The sequence below is a fragment of the Protopterus annectens genome, chromosome 11.part0, assembly GCF_019279795.1.
Source record: "Protopterus annectens isolate FY-2018-M chromosome 11.part0, PAN1.0, whole genome shotgun sequence".
NCBI lineage: Eukaryota > Metazoa > Chordata > Ceratodontiformes > Protopteridae > Protopterus > Protopterus annectens.
Window position 1 is genome coordinate 13,317,873 of NC_056745.1, and position 21,725 is coordinate 13,339,597.

General features: G+C 38.5%; 1 protein-coding gene across 3 annotated transcripts in view; it reads left to right on the forward strand.

Moving 5' to 3' along the window:
• The first annotated feature begins 6,612 nt into the window (after positions 1–6,612).
• LOC122815126 (zinc finger protein 85-like) overlaps positions 6,613–21,725 on the forward strand; it is a 383,598-nt gene continuing 368,485 nt past the window's right edge. For all 3 annotated transcript variants that reach the window (XM_044087376.1, XM_044087377.1, XR_006366929.1), the window contains exon 1: positions 6,613–6,773. Coding sequence is in view for 1 of the 3 variants with exons in the window: in XM_044087377.1 (XP_043943312.1) it covers positions 6,762–6,773 (12 nt within the window). In the remaining 2 variants the exon portion in view is untranslated. The remainder of the gene's footprint in view (positions 6,774–21,725) is intronic.

Sequence of the window (21,725 nt, forward strand, 5' to 3'; positions counted from 1 at the left end):
TTAATGAGTCTGCAGATGTTAATGCCTGCTTACTGTCATATTTGAGTTAATGAGTCTGCAGATGTTAATGCCTGCTTACTGTCATATTTGAGTTAATGAGTCTGCAGATGTTAATGCCTGCTTACTGTCATATTTGAGTTAATGAGTCTGCAGATGTTAATGCCTGCTTACTGTCATATTTGAGTTAATGAGTCTGCAGATGTTAATGCCTGCTTACTGTCATATTTGAGTTAATGAGTCTGCAGATGTTAATGCCTGCTTACTGTCATATTTGAGTTAATGAGTCTGCAGATGTTAATGCCTGCTTACTGTCATATTTGAGTTAATGAGTCTGCAGATGTTAATGCCTGCTTACTGTCATATTTGAGTTAATGAGTCTGCAGATGTTAATGCCTGCTTACTGTCATATTTGAGTTAATGAGTCTGCAGATGTTAATGCCTGCTTACTGTCATATTTGAGTTAATGAGTCTGCAGATGTTAATGCCTGCTTACTGTCATATTTGAGTTAATGAGTCTGCAGATGTTAATGCCTGCTTACTGTCATATTTGAGTTAATGAGTCTGCAGATGTTAATGCCTGCTTACTGTCATATTTGAGTTAATGAGTCTGCAGATGTTAATGCCTGCTTACTGTCATATTTGAGTTAATGAGTCTGCAGATGTTAATGCCTGCTTACTGTCATATTTGAGTTAATGAGTCTGCAGATGTTAATGCCTGCTTACTGTCATATTTGAGTTAATGAGTCTGCAGATGTTAATGCCTGCTTACTGTCATATTTGAGTTAATGAGTCTGCAGATGTTAATGCCTGCTTACTGTCATATTTGAGTTAATGAGTCTGCAGATGTTAATGCCTGCTTACTGTCATATTTGAGTTAATGAGTCTGCAGATGTTAATGCCTGCTTACTGTCATATTTGAGTTAATGAGTCTGCAGATGTTAATGCCTGCTTACTGTCATATTTGAGTTAATGAGTCTGCAGATGTTAATGCCTGCTTACTGTCATATTTGAGTTAATGAGTCTGCAGATGTTAATGCCTGCTTACTGTCATATTTGAGTTAATGAGTCTGCAGATGTTAATGCCTGCTTACTGTCATATTTGAGTTAATGAGTCTGCAGATGTTAATGCCTGCTTACTGTCATATTTGAGTTAATGAGTCTGCAGATGTTAATGCCTGCTTACTGTCATATTTGAGTTAATGAGTCTGCAGATGTTAATGCCTGCTTACTGTCATATTTGAGTTAATGAGTCTGCAGATGTTAATGCCTGCTTACTGTCATATTTGAGTTAATGAGTCTGCAGATGTTAATGCCTGCTTACTGTCATATTTGAGTTAATGAGTCTGCAGATGTTAATGCCTGCTTACTGTCATATTTGAGTTAATGAGTCTGCAGATGTTAATGCCTGCTTACTGTCATATTTGAGTTAATGAGTCTGCAGATGTTAATGCCTGCTTACTGTCATATTTGAGTTAATGAGTCTGCAGATGTTAATGCCTGCTTACTGTCATATTTGAGTTAATGAGTCTGCAGATGTTAATGCCTGCTTACTGTCATATTTGAGTTAATGAGTCTGCAGATGTTAATGCCTGCTTACTGTCATATTTGAGTTAATGAGTCTGCAGATGTTAATGCCTGCTTACTGTCATATTTGAGTTAATGAGTCTGCAGATGTTAATGCCTGCTTACTGTCATATTTGAGTTAATGAGTCTGCAGATGTTAATGCCTGCTTACTGTCATATTTGAGTTAATGAGTCTGCAGATGTTAATGCCTGCTTACTGTCATATTTGAGTTAATGAGTCTGCAGATGTTAATGCCTGCTTACTGTCATATTTGAGTTAATGAGTCTGCAGATGTTAATGCCTGCTTACTGTCATATTTGAGTTAATGAGTCTGCAGATGTTAATGCCTGCTTACTGTCATATTTGAGTTAATGAGTCTGCAGATGTTAATGCCTGCTTACTGTCATATTTGAGTTAATGAGTCTGCAGATGTTAATGCCTGCTTACTGTCATATTTGAGTTAATGAGTCTGCAGATGTTAATGCCTGCTTACTGTCATATTTGAGTTAATGAGTCTGCAGATGTTAATGCCTGCTTACTGTCATATTTGAGTTAATGAGTCTGCAGATGTTAATGCCTGCTTACTGTCATATTTGAGTTAATGAGTCTGCAGATGTTAATGCCTGCTTACTGTCATATTTGAGTTAATGAGTCTGCAGATGTTAATGCCTGCTTACTGTCATATTTGAGTTAATGAGTCTGCAGATGTTAATGCCTGCTTACTGTCATATTTGAGTTAATGAGTCTGCAGATGTTAATGCCTGCTTACTGTCATATTTGAGTTAATGAGTCTGCAGATGTTAATGCCTGCTTACTGTCATATTTGAGTTAATGAGTCTGCAGATGTTAATGCCTGCTTACTGTCATATTTGAGTTAATGAGTCTGCAGATGTTAATGCCTGCTTACTGTCATATTTGAGTTAATGAGTCTGCAGATGTTAATGCCTGCTTACTGTCATATTTGAGTTAATGAGTCTGCAGATGTTAATGCCTGCTTACTGTCATATTTGAGTTAATGAGTCTGCAGATGTTAATGCCTGCTTACTGTCATATTTGAGTTAATGAGTCTGCAGATGTTAATGCCTGCTTACTGTCATATTTGAGTTAATGAGTCTGCAGATGTTAATGCCTGCTTACTGTCATATTTGAGTTAATGAGTCTGCAGATGTTAATGCCTGCTTACTGTCATATTTGAGTTAATGAGTCTGCAGATGTTAATGCCTGCTTACTGTCATATTTGAGTTAATGAGTCTGCAGATGTTAATGCCTGCTTACTGTCATATTTGAGTTAATGAGTCTGCAGATGTTAATGCCTGCTTACTGTCATATTTGAGTTAATGAGTCTGCAGATGTTAATGCCTGCTTACTGTCATATTTGAGTTAATGAGTCTGCAGATGTTAATGCCTGCTTACTGTCATATTTGAGTTAATGAGTCTGCAGATGTTAATGCCTGCTTACTGTCATATTTGAGTTAATGAGTCTGCAGATGTTAATGCCTGCTTACTGTCATATTTGAGTTAATGAGTCTGCAGATGTTAATGCCTGCTTACTGTCATATTTGAGTTAATGAGTCTGCAGATGTTAATGCCTGCTTACTGTCATATTTGAGTTAATGAGTCTGCAGATGTTAATGCCTGCTTACTGTCATATTTGAGTTAATGAGTCTGCAGATGTTAATGCCTGCTTACTGTCATATTTGAGTTAATGAGTCTGCAGATGTTAATGCCTGCTTACTGTCATATTTGAGTTAATGAGTCTGCAGATGTTAATGCCTGCTTACTGTCATATTTGAGTTAATGAGTCTGCAGATGTTAATGCCTGCTTACTGTCATATTTGAGTTAATGAGTCTGCAGATGTTAATGCCTGCTTACTGTCATATTTGAGTTAATGAGTCTGCAGATGTTAATGCCTGCTTACTGTCGTATTTGAGTTAATGAATGATGTGCTTTCCATTATGTTCCATGACTGTCCATGCTTATGACTGCATGTGTACTTGCTGCTGTTGCATTATATCTAATGCCTCAGTCAGTACACAGATGAAGCACTTTGACACTTTCTGGGCCACACAGCATGTACCAAATTTATTTTCATGTGTACGACTACAAGCTTGACAGTTGTGGACTAGACTTTAGGTACTAGGTGCATGTATATCTGTGAATTCTGCAAGGTTTTAGCTATGTGCTACTGTCTGTGCCGAATTGGTATGCAGTGTATGAGGTGGCATTATTAAATGTGTAGCCTGGGATACATACTTTCCCCTGAAAAACAAGCTCTAAAAATCTGAGAAATTCAAGCACAGTGTCCTAAAAGTGCTTCTTCCCCATTAGAAAGTCACCAAGGAACAGAACAATGCAGATGTTCATTTTATGAAAATGTATTTGCTTTTCTGCAAATAATAGTAACTTCAGAGTATATTACAACACATAAGCATGCACATGGGAGTGGGCAGGATTATTACCTGCAAAACACTTTATTCACCAAAGCATCCATGCACAAGATTTGTGTAGTTTCTCCTCTTAGATTTTGTATATAATCAGTGTAATGATAAACAGTCTATTTTTATACAAAATCTAGTTTTTAATGTATTTCTTAGAATGGTAATTGATTCATATGAAATGTATTGCACTCCATCTCTGTCAGTATTATCTGTGGGCACTTCCATTAACCTTTCTGGTATTCTGTAAAGTAGGATTTCAAAAAACAAGTCCTTCCTGATAAAATGAAAACCCAGGTGGCAAAGGTACCTTGACTGGCCTTTCTGGGGGGGATTTTGGGTGCACTAGCAGTACTGTCATGACAGCATTGTTACTTTGTAGGTCAGTGAGATGATGGTATTCATCTAGCAGAAGACAGAAAGTATAAATCATTGTCTGTGTGATTTTATAGGTTCATGGGCAGGCTACTGAGAGATGAGGTGGTTTGACAATGGAGTTTCTGCTGTTAAAAAAGTCACTCTTGTGTCTGTGTAAGTTATTGGCTCATAATCAATAAGTGGAGGGATGTATTGTGATGAAAATGCTGGTCCTACACTCCAAGATAGCAAATGTGCAGGAGGACATGGGTGTTTAGGATGAAAATCTATAGGTGGAGTAATGATTTCTTGGATGAAAGCAGTGGGAAGACATGTTACAGCACTCTACAATAGTAACCATAAGGGAGATGTCTATGGGTGTGATGTTAAGTTGACAGCTGGGTTCATGCATGAAGAGAGGGATTATAAAGCTGCTCCCCTGGGGAGTAAGTATGGTGGAAGATAAAGAGATACATTATGATTGTCATTATGTTCCTTTGCTTCTCTTAACATGCTTAGCCCACAGGAACATATAAATGATTTTGTTATATGTGTGCATGTGGGTGTGTGTATCCACATGTATATATTTATATATGTCTATGTGTGTGTGCGTGTGTGTGTGTGTGTGTGTGTGGTGGGGCTGTGGGCATGTATTTGCTTGTATGCATCTATAATGTATTGGTTCAGTTTTACTCTCTTCTTTACTTGAAATTTTCTTTAGCACATTACTTGGAAGGTTTCGTAACCTTCATGTCCTGAGATCACATATGCCAATACAACTCCCTATCTGCACTGGTTTTGCTACCTGCCTTTCATAACCTTTGTTTTTTTTTTTCTGGTTATGTCAGGAAAACTGTTTTGTGTTAAACTTTTAAACTCTTTGATTATTGTTTGTGCCTTGTTGTATAACTTGGAGAGTTAAGGCTGTGAACTATTAATATGCTTCATTCTATAGGTATAAGCTTGATTATGTCTGCTTCCACTTGCTTACTATAAGATATACCACTGAGTCCTTTCACCAGATAGTCCTCACAGGTCACTGCTGTAGTAAAGCAGTTGTGCTTAGTGAGCTTAGCTGTTAAACACATTATAAATAGAGAGAGATGAACAGCTAGTAATAATAATACCCATTTGTTAACCAGGTAGGCCCATCAGACGTGCAGTCACTTTTTAGAGGTGGGGCCCATGGGACATACAGTCTCTTTTCAGAAGTGACCTAGGTGCAAAGTTTGGTTAAGTGACTTGCTTAAAGTCACACAGTAGGCAAATGAGGGCTGACAGAATCAAACCCTGCACTACTGGAACAGCAGTTCACAATCTTAACCTACCTTTGCACCAACTTCCAGAAGGAAGAAAGAAGAAAAGAAAAAAAAAGAATGAGAGAGAGAGAGAGAGAGAGAGAGACAGCCCCTGTGTTTATCCGGCCACTAAGAAGGGGTGACCAAATACAGTGTCACCAAGTCAAGGGCCCTTGAGAGACATCTGTTTTGGGGAGTAACTGTATTATTATTATTTTGCCTTTGATCATTTGGCACCATGATTAATAGATAGCACATCTGACACGATCCTCCATCTGCAGTCCTGGGTGATATGTAAAATCGATATAAATGCCATCATCAATGTCAGAATAGCTAAGGTGTGGCTACAGAGATCAGTACAGCTTTTACTTTTAATACTCACTCTCAATAAAGACAATTAAAAATTAAACCAAAATAAAAACTGTAGTTATCTGTAACCTGGGAAGATCTATACAGCCATACCTTCCAACTGTCCAGATTTTTGCATAATGTCCAGATTTCTTGCCTCATATTTTTTGGTTTGCTGTTCATAAATCTAGCAAACCAATAAGGAGTGAAGTAACTAAATGACACACATTTGAGTTTTAGACTTTATATCCTTCAGAATATTCATGCTAACACAAAACCGGTTATTCTAGCAGCTTTCTGAGAGCAATATTTAACATCTGTCCCTATTTTTCAGCCTCTGCCGCCCCTCCATTATTTTAGGCTTTGTCCAGATTTCTTGTGCTTAGAGGATGAGAGGTATGCTGTATGGTATTTGGAAGAAGTAAAGAAAAAAGCTAGTTTCTACCAGCACAATGAAATGAGAGATGCGTGTGGCAACCTATCTCAGTAATTATTTATAAGGCCGCTCCTTCTGTTCGTCTTTACAGGTTTGTAATATTATGAATATTAATAAATGTGCATTTGCATGCAGGAGGGACACATTTCAGTGTCGGAACATAGGCAGGAAGCATTTGATAAACTGTAGAATTGTTTGGAGTGCGAGTTTATCAAACTTCCCCCATGAGTTTATCTGCTGTTCCTGATAACAAGAAACATAACTTACAGCTTGTATACCTGAAGACAGCAGTCAGTGTTGCAGACTGACCAGGACGATAACAATGAAACTAGAGGTAAGGAATGCTGTGACTGGGGAACTGGTGTTTTGTGGGTAGGTATTTGTGATTCTGACAGAAACTTCTTACAGAATTAGTTGTTGTGTCTTTCGGCTTTTCCCGGTTAGGAGTCGCCACAACGGAACTCCGGTCCGCTAATGATTGGCAGTAGATTTTTACGTGCCAAGTTGCCGGCCCTGACGCACAACCTTCAACGAAGGTACGCCCATTCACGCATGTCTTTACACAGAAGACGCTCTAGCTGAGAATCGAACAGAACAACGTCTTACTGTGAGGCGACAACGCTACCACCGCAGTCTGTATCCCTAACCCCCCTCCTCACAAACAGTGTTGCCGTAGGGGAGCAGTTTGTTGGTACATACTGTTTGAGTCAATCTCTACATTTATGTCTGTGCATGTATTTATTTTACTTATTTATTTATTAACTGGATAAGAGGGATTTATTTATTTATTGGCAAAGACCCTTTTCAGCCGTGAGCCAAGCCATACGGCAGTTGCAGTTGTACAGAAACCAGACGTACAAAATATAACAAAATGGATATAAAATTAAAAACACTCATGCATCCCATATATATTCCACTAGAGAAGGCATATGTTATGACAGTTTGGAGTGTATGTTGTATACTACCATATATTTATATATACTAGAGAAAATGCAGTAGCAATGCCAAATGTTTGTTCATCATCACATCTATGTGGATAGTAGTGCTGCATTTTAAGTATAAATGTTTCTAAATATGTACAGAGAAAATGAGAGAGCAGTGTTAACAGCTGTGTTCATCAACATGCCAGATATATTTGCAAATCTGTATTGACATGCGTAAACAGTCATGTAGAAAATGGGAAGAAATTGTCTTTATGGATTTATTTAGTAGGAGAAGTAAGAAAATAAATAAATAGTTCAAGTTTTAGTCATTTATTCTACAACAGAAGCAGAAAAGAGGTAAACATGAAGACTGGAAGAAGAAGAGAGAGAAAAGTGTTGGGCAAGGGTAGTTAACCTATATCCCTGATGAACTGGTTACATTTATAGTTTTTGTTTCTGGTCTTTTTTTAATGTAGTGTATTGCGCCAAAGATCTGAGATTACTGGGCGGGGGCTGGGGTGGGGGGGTGGTGTTCTATGCTTCTGGATTAACTTTGGTAGATGACTTCAAGTATGGCTATTTTTTAAAAAAAGGGACAGGGTGCTCCAGTAGGAGAGCTTTGTCTGTACTAGATCTAAGGGAATATGTGTTGTCTGTGATCTGATACTTAGCAGCAAGCAGAGGGGACAATATTTGACAATATGACACTCCCAGTCAACAAATATAAAAAAATAAATTCTATGCTTCTGGATTAACTTTGGTAGATGACTTCAAGTATGGCTATTTTTTAAAAAAAGGGACAGGGTGCTCCAGTAGGAGAGCTTTGTCTGTACTAGATCTAAGGAAATATGTGTTGTCTGTGATCTGATACTTAGCAGCAAGCAAGGGGACAATATTTGACAATATGACACTCCCAGTCAACAAATATATAAAAAATAAATAAATATTTACTGAGGTGCAGTTTGAGAGTTCAGCACTTCTGGCTGAAGTAACCAGTTCAATTGTTGCAATGTTACGAAGTTGTGTCCCCTAGTGTTAGACATAGATATGAGCCTACATATCCTGTTAGCAACTGTTAGAAAGGTATGAGAGTTGGTGTCAATGCAAGTACGTAGCACCATATTAATTCATTCATTAATGTGTTAACTGGGTACACGGTATGGTTGATTGACCCTTTTCATCTATGACCTTAGCCTTAGGCAAACATACCATCTGTAAGCAGTAAAAGATAAGTGTACATTACATACATTAGCAAATAAGCATATACAACCTGCAAGGGAATAAACCAGTTGTAAACATTTTGTAGACAAAACCACAAGCCCTTGGCAATCTAATAATTTGACAGAGGATAATTTTCGATATTATCAAGGTATAGGATGAAGAGCTATCGAAATGTGTAACCAGAATTGCAGGGTGATGACATTATTAGTAGCAAAACATCTTCTCAGTAGTCACAGATTGATGGATGACCATAGGTGTACTCAGTATGTGAAGGGTGTATGTATCAGAAATGCCCCAACTGTATGATGGAAGACTAAGTGTTAGGAAGTTTCACCTGATAGCGCTGTCCAGACTACTGACATAACCCCAGCTGAACTTTAGAAGTGCTGTGCTAAGAATCTGATTTAGCCCTTGCCAAAATAAAATGAAGCAGGAGAATAACAGTGTTTTGTACTGAAATATATTGATATAGTAATCAATGTGTAATGTCTGAAACAAAAACCTGACTGAAATATGATTGCCTGTTAATCAGTAGAATTGCTGTTTAGATGAGTTTATGATGGTAAAAGAGGAATTGTGAGTAGTGTAGCATTCAGGGTTCAGTTCTTGGTTTGGAACTGAAAAGGGTATATAAAACATATCTCCCTGCAGATAACACAGAGCTTGGTAATATAGCTGGTATAAATGGTGAGGTACATATGATGGGAAGGGAGGGCGTATGCTGAGGAGGAATAATCAGATGTTCAGCACCTTAGACTTGGTGCAAAGACGTGCCTGGTAATGCAGATGGATAATGTAAAAATCCCCGAGGGAAGATTGTGTAACAGTGAACCACCAGCATATGTATATGGGACCATGAGCAGCAGTAAAGGGCAGGTTATTCTCCCTTGTGTAGCCATTTGATGGCACCACATCAAGGGGTTCATTGTACATTTCTGGAAACTTCTCTTCTGCAGTCATTGGTAGAATGATAGAGGCACAAAAAGAGCCATAATGTGATGCAGTGTCTGTACTTGAAAGCTTGTGGAGCAGAATTAATGAAACAGTAAGGTGCGAATTCAATAAAGCCTACATGATGTACTAAGACAGATGCAATGTCCACACGACAGAGCACCATTTTGTATTCAGTAAGTGGCTCTAAATGCTGTGCACAGCCACACAAACATGCTAAACATTGTGACATGCTAATTACAGCATAAGCAGCTGAATTGTGTGCTAATCAACCAATCCAAGTTGGAGGAGCTATTCAACAAGCTATAAAACAATTGTGAAGACTCAATGCAGGTCTTACCTGCAAATTCCAAAACCTACTGGAATACAGCCATAGAAACTAGTCTACACAAAAACAATGTTAGGGTATGCTGTTCCAGTTATTCATGTGTATGTACAAAAAGCCCAAGTATATGCTGCTGCTGCTAGGCCCTCTTTAACATTCCATGGTCTGCATGAGGTGGAAATTGTGGAGTTCTACAGGGTTGATAGAGACACACTACAGGAACTCTGCAACCTCTGTCATCCTCAACTGACAGCAAGGGCAAACCGAGGGGAACTAATACTTGTGGAGACTATGGTATGGCTAGCACTTACAATATTAGATGCAGTAACCTTCCAGAGACCAACAGGGGACATGCTAGGGGTGTCATAGGCAGCAGCATCCAGAATCCTCCATCAATTCCTGAATGCTGTGCTGCAGTGACTATCTATCTTTCTATCTGTCTCTCATATATATATATATATATATATATATATATATATATATATATATATATATAAAATGCGTGTGTGTATATGTTTGTGTGTGTGTGTATATATATATATATATATATATATATATATATATATATATATGTGTGTGTGTGTGTATGGGTCCCCTTCAGAATGCCGAAATTCAAAACTTTGAAACTCATATGATCGGAGACCATACGTTTGAAGTTTTGAAATACCGACATTCTGAATGAGAAATCGCATACAGCGCGGACTGGGAGATTTCCCTTGTTCTTGCTGTGGTGCGATCTTGGAGTTGGTATATTTAAGTAGGGGGGGTGCAGGGGGTTTTGCTCCCCTGCTATACACAGTTTAATGTGGGTTTTTTTATTTTTACGGGTCTAGTTCACATTTTCGAACATTCAAATGTTCGATCATATGGTCTCAGCCATATGAATTTCGAACATTTGAGCGTTTGGTTATGTGAAGTAGACCCGTATATTGTGTATGTGTGTCGATATATGTGTGTGTGTCTAGATATATATGTGTGTGTGCGTGTATGTGTGTGTCTATATATATATATATATATATATATATATATATATATATATATATATATATATATATATATATATATATATATAAAATGTGTGTCTCTCGCACTCTCTCTCTCTCTCTCTATATATATATATATATATATATATACATACACGTGTGTGTGTGTGTTTGGATTCACTTCATAATCTCAAAATACTGAAATATCGAATTTCACTATCTCGAGACCATGCAACCGAATCCACAAAACACCGAAACAACAAAACCGTGAATTCAAAACACCAAACAAACTACGCACACTACACCATACATACACCACAACACCCACATCACAACATAAACAAACAAAACTACACACTTACACACATTAACAGGGGGGCAAGTCCCCCTGCACCCCCTTCCCCCTACTTATATATACTAACTCTGAGATCGCAGAAACAGGAAACAAAAGCAAACTCACACACACACATTCTCCAGTCCCTCACACACATCAAGCATATCAGCACACTCACATACACTCTAACTCCCACTCAAAACCCTTGCAAAACACTCACTTACGTGACATGACACCGTGCACCATCACCACACAATCCCGTACATTACGTAGAGTAAGGCCATAACCGCAAATATGAGATATTCGAATTCGCAATTATGAACTTTCACTATTTTAAACATTCGGTTTTATAGTCTCAAGATACTGAAATTTGACATTTCAGTATTTCGAGATTATAAACGGCTCCTGTTTTTATATATAGATATATAGATATATATACACCCCCCCGCTCTACACCTGAGGACAGAGCCACAACTTGGAGTTCCACCCTGTAACACACTACCCTGAAGTTTTGGATGCCATTGACTGCATGCACATTGAAATCAAAGCACCACCCAGGGAACAGGGAAGGCTGTACATAAACAGAAAGGGCTTCCACTCCATTAACTCCCAGTTTGTGCGTAATGCTAAGGGAATTATCCTGAATGTGTTTGCTGGAAACCCAGGCAGTTACTACAATTCACATATCTGGCTCAACTCTATCAGATGTTTTCTAGGGGGGAGATCCCACGGGGTCATTTACTGGGGGAGCAGGTTATGCACTTGAAAAGTGGCTCATGATGCCCATCAGAAATGCACACAAACCAGCTGAAGAACACTGTAATGAGGCACACACTCAAACAAAAAACATTATAGAATGTGAGTTTGGGCTGCTGAAGTCACGGTTACGGTGCCTAGATACATTTGGACAGCCCTGCAGTACAGTCACCGTACTTGTGCTCAAATTTTCAGTGCCTGTGCCATCCTTCACAATATTATTCTGAGAAAACAGCTTCTGCAGGAACACCAAGGGGAAGGGACAGACATCCCACCACCATTGGCAAGGTCACCACAGCCAAATACAGATTAGGAGCCAGATGGGTAACCACCAGCGCTGTGGGTGTAGGCAGACATAGACGTGCACAATATGCCCTCACCCTGGCTAAGAGGCAATGGATAGCACACTGCTCACCACCTAAGGGGGGTAAAACCTGTATCTTATGTACATACATACATACAGTAACATTGATGCCAGGCAATGCTCACAACCTTTACTTACCCATGTAATGGCTGTGTACTGCTAACATCACACTGATTCAGCCCTGAATTAAGTGTTGAACCTGGAATAGGAAAACAAATGGCTAAAAACGCAAAATTAATGGCATATCTTTACATACTGTTACTTGCTAATATAACTAAGTAGAAGGTGGGTGATTTTTACAGAAATGTCATCAGTATGTCACAGCACTGGCTTATGTCAATAGATGTGCTCTCTATCAACTAACAGGCCTCCTGAATCAAAGATATGCACATTACAAAAACCTGTAGGAAATCAGTACATTTTTCAAAAGAGCATCACAAACACATATATACTAAGGACTTAGTCACCTCTGCACTCTGGGCATCAGACCAAATATGTATGTATCCCTGAATCCAAAAGACAGAAAATCAAGGATATGGCACAGTTACCATCATTTGCACAGGGTGTTGTTTGGGGGGAAGGCAGGAGGCCAAGGCTGACACAAAGGGTAGTGAGTGCATGTGAGTAAGAAAGACAGGCTGAAATTCTGAGTATTTATTAAATGGCCACTGAGACAGAATTAGCTGTAAGCTTCATGACTGACCTGTCTAACTCTTTTGTGTGTGTGTGTGTGTGTGTGTGTGTGTAGGGGTCAAGGGTGCCCGCAGGCAGGTGCAAGGGGTGCACCTGCACCCCCCTGGAATGAGCTGGCCAGGAGATTCATTTTCTTTCAATTAAAAATAAAAATACATTTTTTAAGGGCGTTCTTCTTTAAGAACACCCTTTGCGTCCAGTTGCACAGACGCTGGTTTAGGTCTTCAGCTACCCCGCCTGCATGGAATTTGAATTCCAGAAGACATTTGGACTGGGGACGAAGGTACAAGTGAGAGGTAGGTGTGTGAGTGTGTGTGTTTAAGTGTTTAAGAGGTGTGTATGTGTGTAAGAAATAGGTAGGGGTTTGTGGATGCAAGAAGTAGGTCGGTAGGGGTGTGTATGCATGTATGTAAAAAGTAGGTAGATAAAGGTAGGGGGTGTATGTGTGTGTGTGTAAGAAGTAGGTATGTGTGTGTAAGTAAGAGGGGAGGTTGGAGTGAGTCTGTGTTCTGGTAATCGCTAGTCTGTGGCTCCAACTTTTGCCACCCAGTTCATGCAAAAGTTTGCTAGTAAACGAAAAAAAAAATGATACCAGTATTTAATATTAATAATTAAAAAATGTGTCTTTCAGCACGTGTGCATTAAAAATCTTAGATGTTCAGAATCGGGGGATTTTTGTAAGACTATAAATTCTCGAGGTTACACTTCGTGCAGTTTTTGAAAAGATGCCTTATAAATAGGTCAAATTTTATGTTGAATGTTAGTAAATGTAGAAGAAAAATGGAACATGGCTAAATGTGAGTGCAAAAATTATAGCAGTTGAGGTATGATTAAAGGCTACTTAGCACGTGAAAATGTGCTACACAGTCTGAAAAGGAAAGCTCTGCCGCTATCGACAGGGCCGCTATAATATGGGCGTATTTAAAATAATGGCAGGCATTTGAGTTTTAAACTTAATATCCTCAGAAAATGCATACTAATACAATCTTTGTTGTTCTGTCCACTTTCTAAGGAGGTAGGGGGATGTATGTGTATGTCATACCTTTCAACTGTACAGATTTTCACAGAATGTCCAGGTTTTTCCCTTATATTTTTGGTCTGTTCCTCATAAAAATTCTGTTTGTTTTTTTGACAAATCATTGAGATGAGTTAAGGATTAAAGTTACTAAATAATGACGTATTTGAGCTTCAGACTTCATATCTGTTAGAAAATGCATTCTAACACAAATCCTCGTATTCTAGCAACTTTCTAAATGTGTCCTGGGTTTTGTGCTTTTGTCCCCAAAAATGTTTCCCTAGTTCGGGCCTTAGTCCCCAACATTATAACAGGCTTTGTCCAGATTTCTTGTGCTAAGAGATTGAAGTGTATGGTGTGTGTGTTTATGTATGTATGTATGTATGTATGTATGTATAAGAGGAAGGTCACATACCCCTCAGCTGTCCAGGTTTTTGCAGAATGTCCAGATTTTTGCCCGATATTCCTTCTAAAAAGGATTGAAGTTGCTAAATAATAACAGACATTTGAGTTTTAAACGTCATATCCTTTAGAAAAATGCATACTAACACAAATGTTGTTATTCTACTATTTTTTTAAGTTCATGAGAGCAATATTCCTAATCTACCCCTATTTATTTTAGCCTTTGTCCAGATTTCTTGCTCTAAGAGGTTGAGGTATGTGCGTGAGAGACAGTGAAATGCCGTAGTTAGAGTTAGCAGGTGGAATTTATTTTCAAGGAATTGTGAGCTTCAAAGGAAGAGAAGTTACTGCTGCTCATGCTGAGTCTGCTTAAAATATGCAACTGTTTTGTTTAGTAAATGTTATCACTATTGTGGTGTAGAATTTTAAAGCGGTGTTTGTAGCACAGCAGGTAGCATACTTGCATCTTGATGTAGAGACTGTATGTACTACTCCCACAGCATGTAGATTTGTATTTTAAGGGGGTGGGATGCTACAGTCAGTATGTCCTCCTTTGGATGAGATGCCTAGTAACTATGAACCTGTTTTTCAGCTTGCCACCCATTCCCTAATGCAATATACCAACTTATTTTTTTAATGTAACATATGCAATTTATTCTTTAAGGTCAGCAGTCAGTGAATTTGTAGATGAAACACTGAAATATAAAGTTGTTTTCTAGCAACAACCTCTTTAGTTTCAGATCTCTTTAATGTGGAATTATTCAGATGACTTTTACTTCTGCAGAGATTGTGCATATTGACTGATATTGGTGGATTGTAGTAACAGAAGTTTGAGTGGTCTTTTATGGCTGAAATGCTCTGAATTGGGCAGTTTGTCATTATTGGTTCATATGTTTTGTTTCATTGCTTACTGGAAAAATGTTCAAAACTGTAAATTTAAAACGCACTGTAACAAGTGTTGCTGTATTATACAAGGGATATAATTCAGTTATATATTATAATTAATACAATCAGGAAGGTGAATCAAATAACCTTTGCATGGCCCTAAAAATGTATGCAAGGGGCCTATGGTTTGAAAACAGCCCAAAGGTAAACTTAACCTGCCACTGGCCAAATGCATTTTCTTTGAATGTAGGTTTCAATGCTGTTTCAGTGAATGTGAGTTTCAAAGGTAGACAAGAGAAGATTTAATGCCAAGTCTGTTTTCATTGCAAGACTATTGCTTTGTATAGCAAATGTCTATCAATGTTTGTGCTATAAAATTTGAAATAAAAGTTGCAAGTTAAATCCAAATATATGTAGTCATTGTAGAAGTAAAGCACAAAACAGTATGTACACCGAGTTTTGAACCATGTTTATGGCAACTGGGGAGAAATAGCCAAGTAGTGGAACACCGAAATGGCTGTGTGTGGGGTTTCTGGGTTTGTACCCCCTGCAAAAATTCCTGCGGGCTCCAGTGGTGGGAGCATTCAAGATGAAATGTATGTGTGAGTGTCTGCAAGAACACAGCCAAGCTCTGTGCCAGCTCTACATCTTGGTATGTTGGACGGGTGTGAGCCATGCATGGTAGAGGTATCAGTTAGTTCATCATCATCCCTGACTGTGAGAACTGGCTCTGCCAGGAATTGCACTGGCATGTCCATGATCAGATGCACTGTTGCTACCTGAGTGTCTCAGGACCAAGACCCCATGGCCTACCACATCTAGGTGCGGACACCTCAATCACTGATGGAGCAGTGGAAGTAGTGTCACTAATGGAGAGTGATCAGGCATGGCCACACTGGCTAACAACTGCCCTACATCCATGTGGATGCTGTTCCCTCTCCCAGCAGACTTGCCCGTTCCATTGTATCATTCATCCAATCTATTGACTCAGCAGCACAGTGGAAGCAGCCACGTATGTAAGCTTATGCCACATCTACAACCCTAAGCATGATGCCACATCTACAACCCTAAGCATGTCCTCGGAGGCCCTATTTGGAAGATGCCTGCACCTCCATGACAGCCCTAAACATAGATCAAGTGGCACATAAATACACACCAGGATCAAATGTAGGGTGGACAGCAAACCTTCTCTGAGCACCCCTAACAACCCTCCTGCATGGCAGCTTCCCCAAACTTGGGCTACGGCCAGAGTCAACTGGCACTGAAGCTGCATTAACCACACTACCCTGATCAAATGTGTCACCATCCACCTGTTCAGTATCTGAAGAATAGATATGTATAAGCCTACTGGGTATGTCTATTGGAAATAAAGGGGGTGTCTGAATGGCAAACTCGGTGTCAGATTCAACCTCTGCACCCCCCCCCCAGCTGTGCCTGTGTTTGGCCACCATCATCATGAGAGTCCGCTGATACTCTGACATCAGGTGGTACGAGTCCTACACTTCCACTGTCAGGATCATCTGTGATAATAAGTAACAAACACAGGAAATAAATTAATACCTACATTACAATGTAATATATGAGAACAAACTAACACTAGTGCCACTTTCACAGATGGTACAGCAGTATACACACACACTTATGACACCCACCTCACACATATGGATAAATGCATATTTCTGACAAATGGTCATCAATAATTAAATAAAAATGTTTGCCTTACCATGTGTAAATAACTCTGTATTTGCTGTGGAGGATGGTCCTGGAAGAGGTTAAGCAAAAGGTAAGGACAAAATCATCACAATTCCAAATAACACAGGAGACAGAATGTTTGCCTTTATGTCCATTAACAATACTTTTAACTGAAACTTGGCTGACACGTCCACTGAAAGCCCATGTGTAATGAACAAAAATATGTTGCAAACTGAAAAATTAATTTTAAGGTGCTAAACCAGGGTTCTGTTACTGTGATGGCTCCAAAGTCTTCTTAAGACACCCAGTCTTGATGGCTGGGTTTTGCTGAAATCAAAGTCTGGTTATAGTTGCATTCACAGTCTGTTGCATACAGAAACTTGCAGAATATACACTGATGAGAGAATATACTTTGCAGCACCAAACTCAGAGCAGTAACAAATAACTTTTTATAACAAACCACACGGACTAATGTTGCAGCTTCTGGTACTGTTCTACTTTACTTCTTGAACAACATGGATGATGTCAGAGATATAACATTTACCTTGGAATAAATACCTCTAACATAACTGAATTAATACAGATCTTATATACAGTTCTAGTCAAGTACACACATATAGATTTCCTCTTGGTATTCTATTTTGGAGAATTGCTCATCCTGTCACATTTTTCTCTTCAGCTTTTTCTGACTGTATGTATATCCTGTTTTTCTCTTTGGTATTCTATTTTGATCTTTGTATGAGAACATCTGTTCTTGTGCAAATGCTGACGTCAAACTTTCTGACTTAAAGTCATATGATGCAGATTGTTTTCCTGTTGTCCAGCCTTTAAGGAACCAGCTTTTTTTTCTGACAATGTGTAAACATACATCCTGTTTATACATTTTTGCTCTTACTGACGATGTACATAAGAGGTCAGCTTTTACATTTTTGTTGATTCTGTAGGAAAACTTGTCTTTTAAGCAAGTTCCTTATTTTTCAAGCCACAGTCATTTAGTATGGATGCTAATCACATATTGCTAAACTTTATTTCTACATTTAAGCAAGCTTTATTTTATATCTTATTTATTTTGCATATTTGTAACAGAATTATTTTCAACCTTAATATTTTGTTGAGCATATTCTTACACAAACTTTATCAATTTATCAGTAGGTTCAAAATTAAAACAACATGAACTATTACTTACAATATTTCACAATACAAGAAAATGTTATAAATTGACATATGTAAGTTTACCTGAATGCTCCTTCTGGCACATACTTGTCCTTCCAGAAATGTCAGCACCGGCATCAATCACATGTTGTTGTGCACTTTCCACTGAGCTCTCTGGATCCCTGATGGTGGACAGGAACTCTTCATTTGGTGTCAGCGATGGCTGTGTAGAAGGCCACCCCCCCCCATAGCCAGCTGTCCATGGACATCTGCAACTGCTCTCATCCGGACTGATGAAATCATATCAGTGGCCCAATGATGCACCTGCTGATAAGTCCTGCTGCGACCCCTGTGGCATTTAAGTCATTGACTGTCTGGTTCCAAATCTGCATTCTGTCAGACATATCCTCACGTCCTCTCACAAGGAGAAAGGCATTGTGGTGTCTAAATCCTTGCACTATGATGTAATTTTCCGTGTCACAGAAAGGGGGTTTACATGGGTTGGTATGAGGATACAACATATGAATACTACATAATTAAATTCCTGCTTATATACAGGTATAGATTTTCAACAATAACCACTGGATACACATAGCTCAAGTATTAAAATTTAAGGTTATGTGGTTGATCCAATACAAGGAATAACAATGGAGTAATGTATTGTTTACCATAGAAACTGGATGACTACACAATTTCAAGAGCAAACCTCTTGAAAACAACTTTTGTTGTGGCAAAACACAAATGGTGATTGGCTCCCCCACCTCCAAAAGAACAGGTAAATGACATTTTGTACAAAGCAAGGAATAAATACATCAGTCAGTTGTTATAAATACTTTAAAAAAATTCTCCGAAAATGTGCACACATTCACAACAGAAAAGTAAATTTTATACAATTACCAGTTACCTCTCCCTATGCCCAGCACTCCCTGTCTATGGGCCATTTTAGAAGCCTAACACCCTGTATCATTGACAATATAGGACATTACATTTCACTCAAATAACATAGAAGAGTGTAAGATAACCAGTTGTAACAATAACACTTGTGATGAAAATAAGGCTGTCTACCTGAAAAAGTAAAATTCCTGACAAAACTGCCTGTGCAAACAGTGAACCTGAAAGTACATACATATAAAAGTTCCATTTTCTAGTGTGTGTGTGTGTGTGTGTGTGTGTGTGTGTGTGTGTGTGTGTGTGTGAGAATAGATATGCAATATTTTCCTTGTATCGTGTGAACAAATCAAGCATGTACTTGAAAAAATGCATTCATATCTTATCAAGATCAGAAGGATTCTGTGTAGATGAATCCAAATTGATATCAATCTTCTTCAGTGCTCTACACATACACAGTTCTCCTCACCTTCAAGTTCTCTAACTACACGTTTACCTTTTTAAAGTGTAGATTCGGTCATCTAAGCACAGTGAAGATGTAAATCAGGCGTGGACTCATTAGAATTGCAAGTGTAAACATAGTGTTAGTTATAAAAAAACACAACAGAAAAAGAAAAATGCTTAACAAGGAGGTCCCACAGTCAAAAATAAAGAATAAATTGTACACACACCAAAATGTAGCAAGACCAAAAAAAATCATGGGTTAGTTAATACAGGAGTTTATAGAAAACCATGTGCTGGGAATAATTACCTGCCTAGGAAAATGCATCGCCCGCATATTTTTCGAAATATTGTTAAGGGCCAAGGCATGCGACTCTCCAGGTTGCATGTCTCAGACACAGATTTTTGTGACTGAACTGGGCAAGTTAAGAATGAATCTTAAGGCTGGAGGATACATGAACAAAGATATAGATGCCTCCCTTCGAGAGGTATACAGTTTAAGGAGTAAATCAGTGAAACCTTATTTCTCTGAGCAAGTGGATGCACATGAAGAGAATAGTAATAGATCTACTATGCGTTTGGTACCAGTGACCATACATTATTCAGCTGGTCGTAGTATGATAACCCAGATATTCCATAAACATTGGGGTATTTTAACAGGTGAACCTAAAATTAAGGAAATTATTGGTGAGAGACCTCGGTGGTGGTGCTGCGGTAGCGTTGTCGCCTCACAGTAAGATGTTGTCCAGTTCGATTCTCAGCTAGAGCGTCTTCGGTGTGGAGACATGCATGAATAGGCGTACCTTCATTGAAGGTTGTGCATCAGAGCTGGCAACTCAGCACGTAAAAATCCACTGCCAATCATTAGCGGACCGAAGTTCCTCTGTGGCGACCCCTAACCGGGAAAAGCCGAAAGACACAACATTGGTGAGAGACCATTTTTTGCTATAGGAATAAGAAGAATATGAAGAGGATGCTATGTTATCCCAAGAGTAATAAAGCCACTGAAAGTACAGGCTATACAGGTACAATGCCATGTGGGAACTGCAGCTATTGTAATTATATAGACAGTAATAATGTCTTCCAACATCCAGACACGGGGCTTTTTTTTAGAATACCAGTGGCAGCTAATTGTAGTGCGTCATTTATTTAGCGAATTGCGAAATATGTAAATAATTTTGTATAGGCAAAACGAACAGACCGTTCAAACACTGTATTAGGGAGCATCTATATAACATTAGAGTGGGTAATTCAAACAATGCCCTGTTAAAACATGTTATAGCAGAGGGGAGTCAACATACTTTCAGGTTTATGGTGATTGACAAGATTATACCTACAGATAGATTAGGTGATGTTAGAAGCTATACAGAGTCAGAAGAAGCAAATTGGATTATAAGATTAAGGTCAGACTGTAGGAAGGGATTGAATGACCGAGTTTCATTATATCCCTTCCTTAAGATGAGAGGTGTACATTAGGAATTTTTTAATACATTTTTTTATATGGGTTGCTCCATGATTTTTGTAAGGGACTGTGTCTTTAACTAAATTTAATGATTTGAGTTATGACTGGATGATTGGATTGTAGTTGTGATTTTATGGTCTGAAGAAGCACTACTGTGAAAGTGCTTACCTGTTATTAAAGATTTTATATGCTACGAATTATTGGATGTATGTGCCTATTTTGAAGAATGGCCTGGCTCCAGTATTGGTCCTACTACATTTTGGTGTGTGTACGATAGTGTAAAGAATAACTCAATCTTAGTTGCTAATGGATTGTAACTGTGAATTATCATTGGTAGGGAGAAGGAAGACACAACAGCAATTTATCCTCCCTTTCCTGCAGTTGGTTTATCACCCAGGGTACACTTACAAAGAGTAGAAGTAATTGTAGCAGGCTTTTAAATGGAAGTGAGCAGCACACATTGCTCAGATTTTGTTCACTAATAACCAAACTCTCCTGCATTTGTTGAAAACTGTACATTACTGTCATGTAATATTCTCATACAGTTTAAGGGCAATTATATAAAATGCCCTACAGACTTCATGTCTGAGAATACAGCACATATAAGAGAAGAATGAACACAATACAAAGAGAAGACAGAGCTGTACTGGTGCAAGCATGCTTATAAATGGTTGTGTGATCAGTCATTGCACTAAATATGTAAGTAACACATGTACAAACAACTGAGAGTGTACAAGTGTTATATCTATTGTTAATACTGTGCTGGAAGTGGGACTTGCTTGTATACTTAATGATTTGT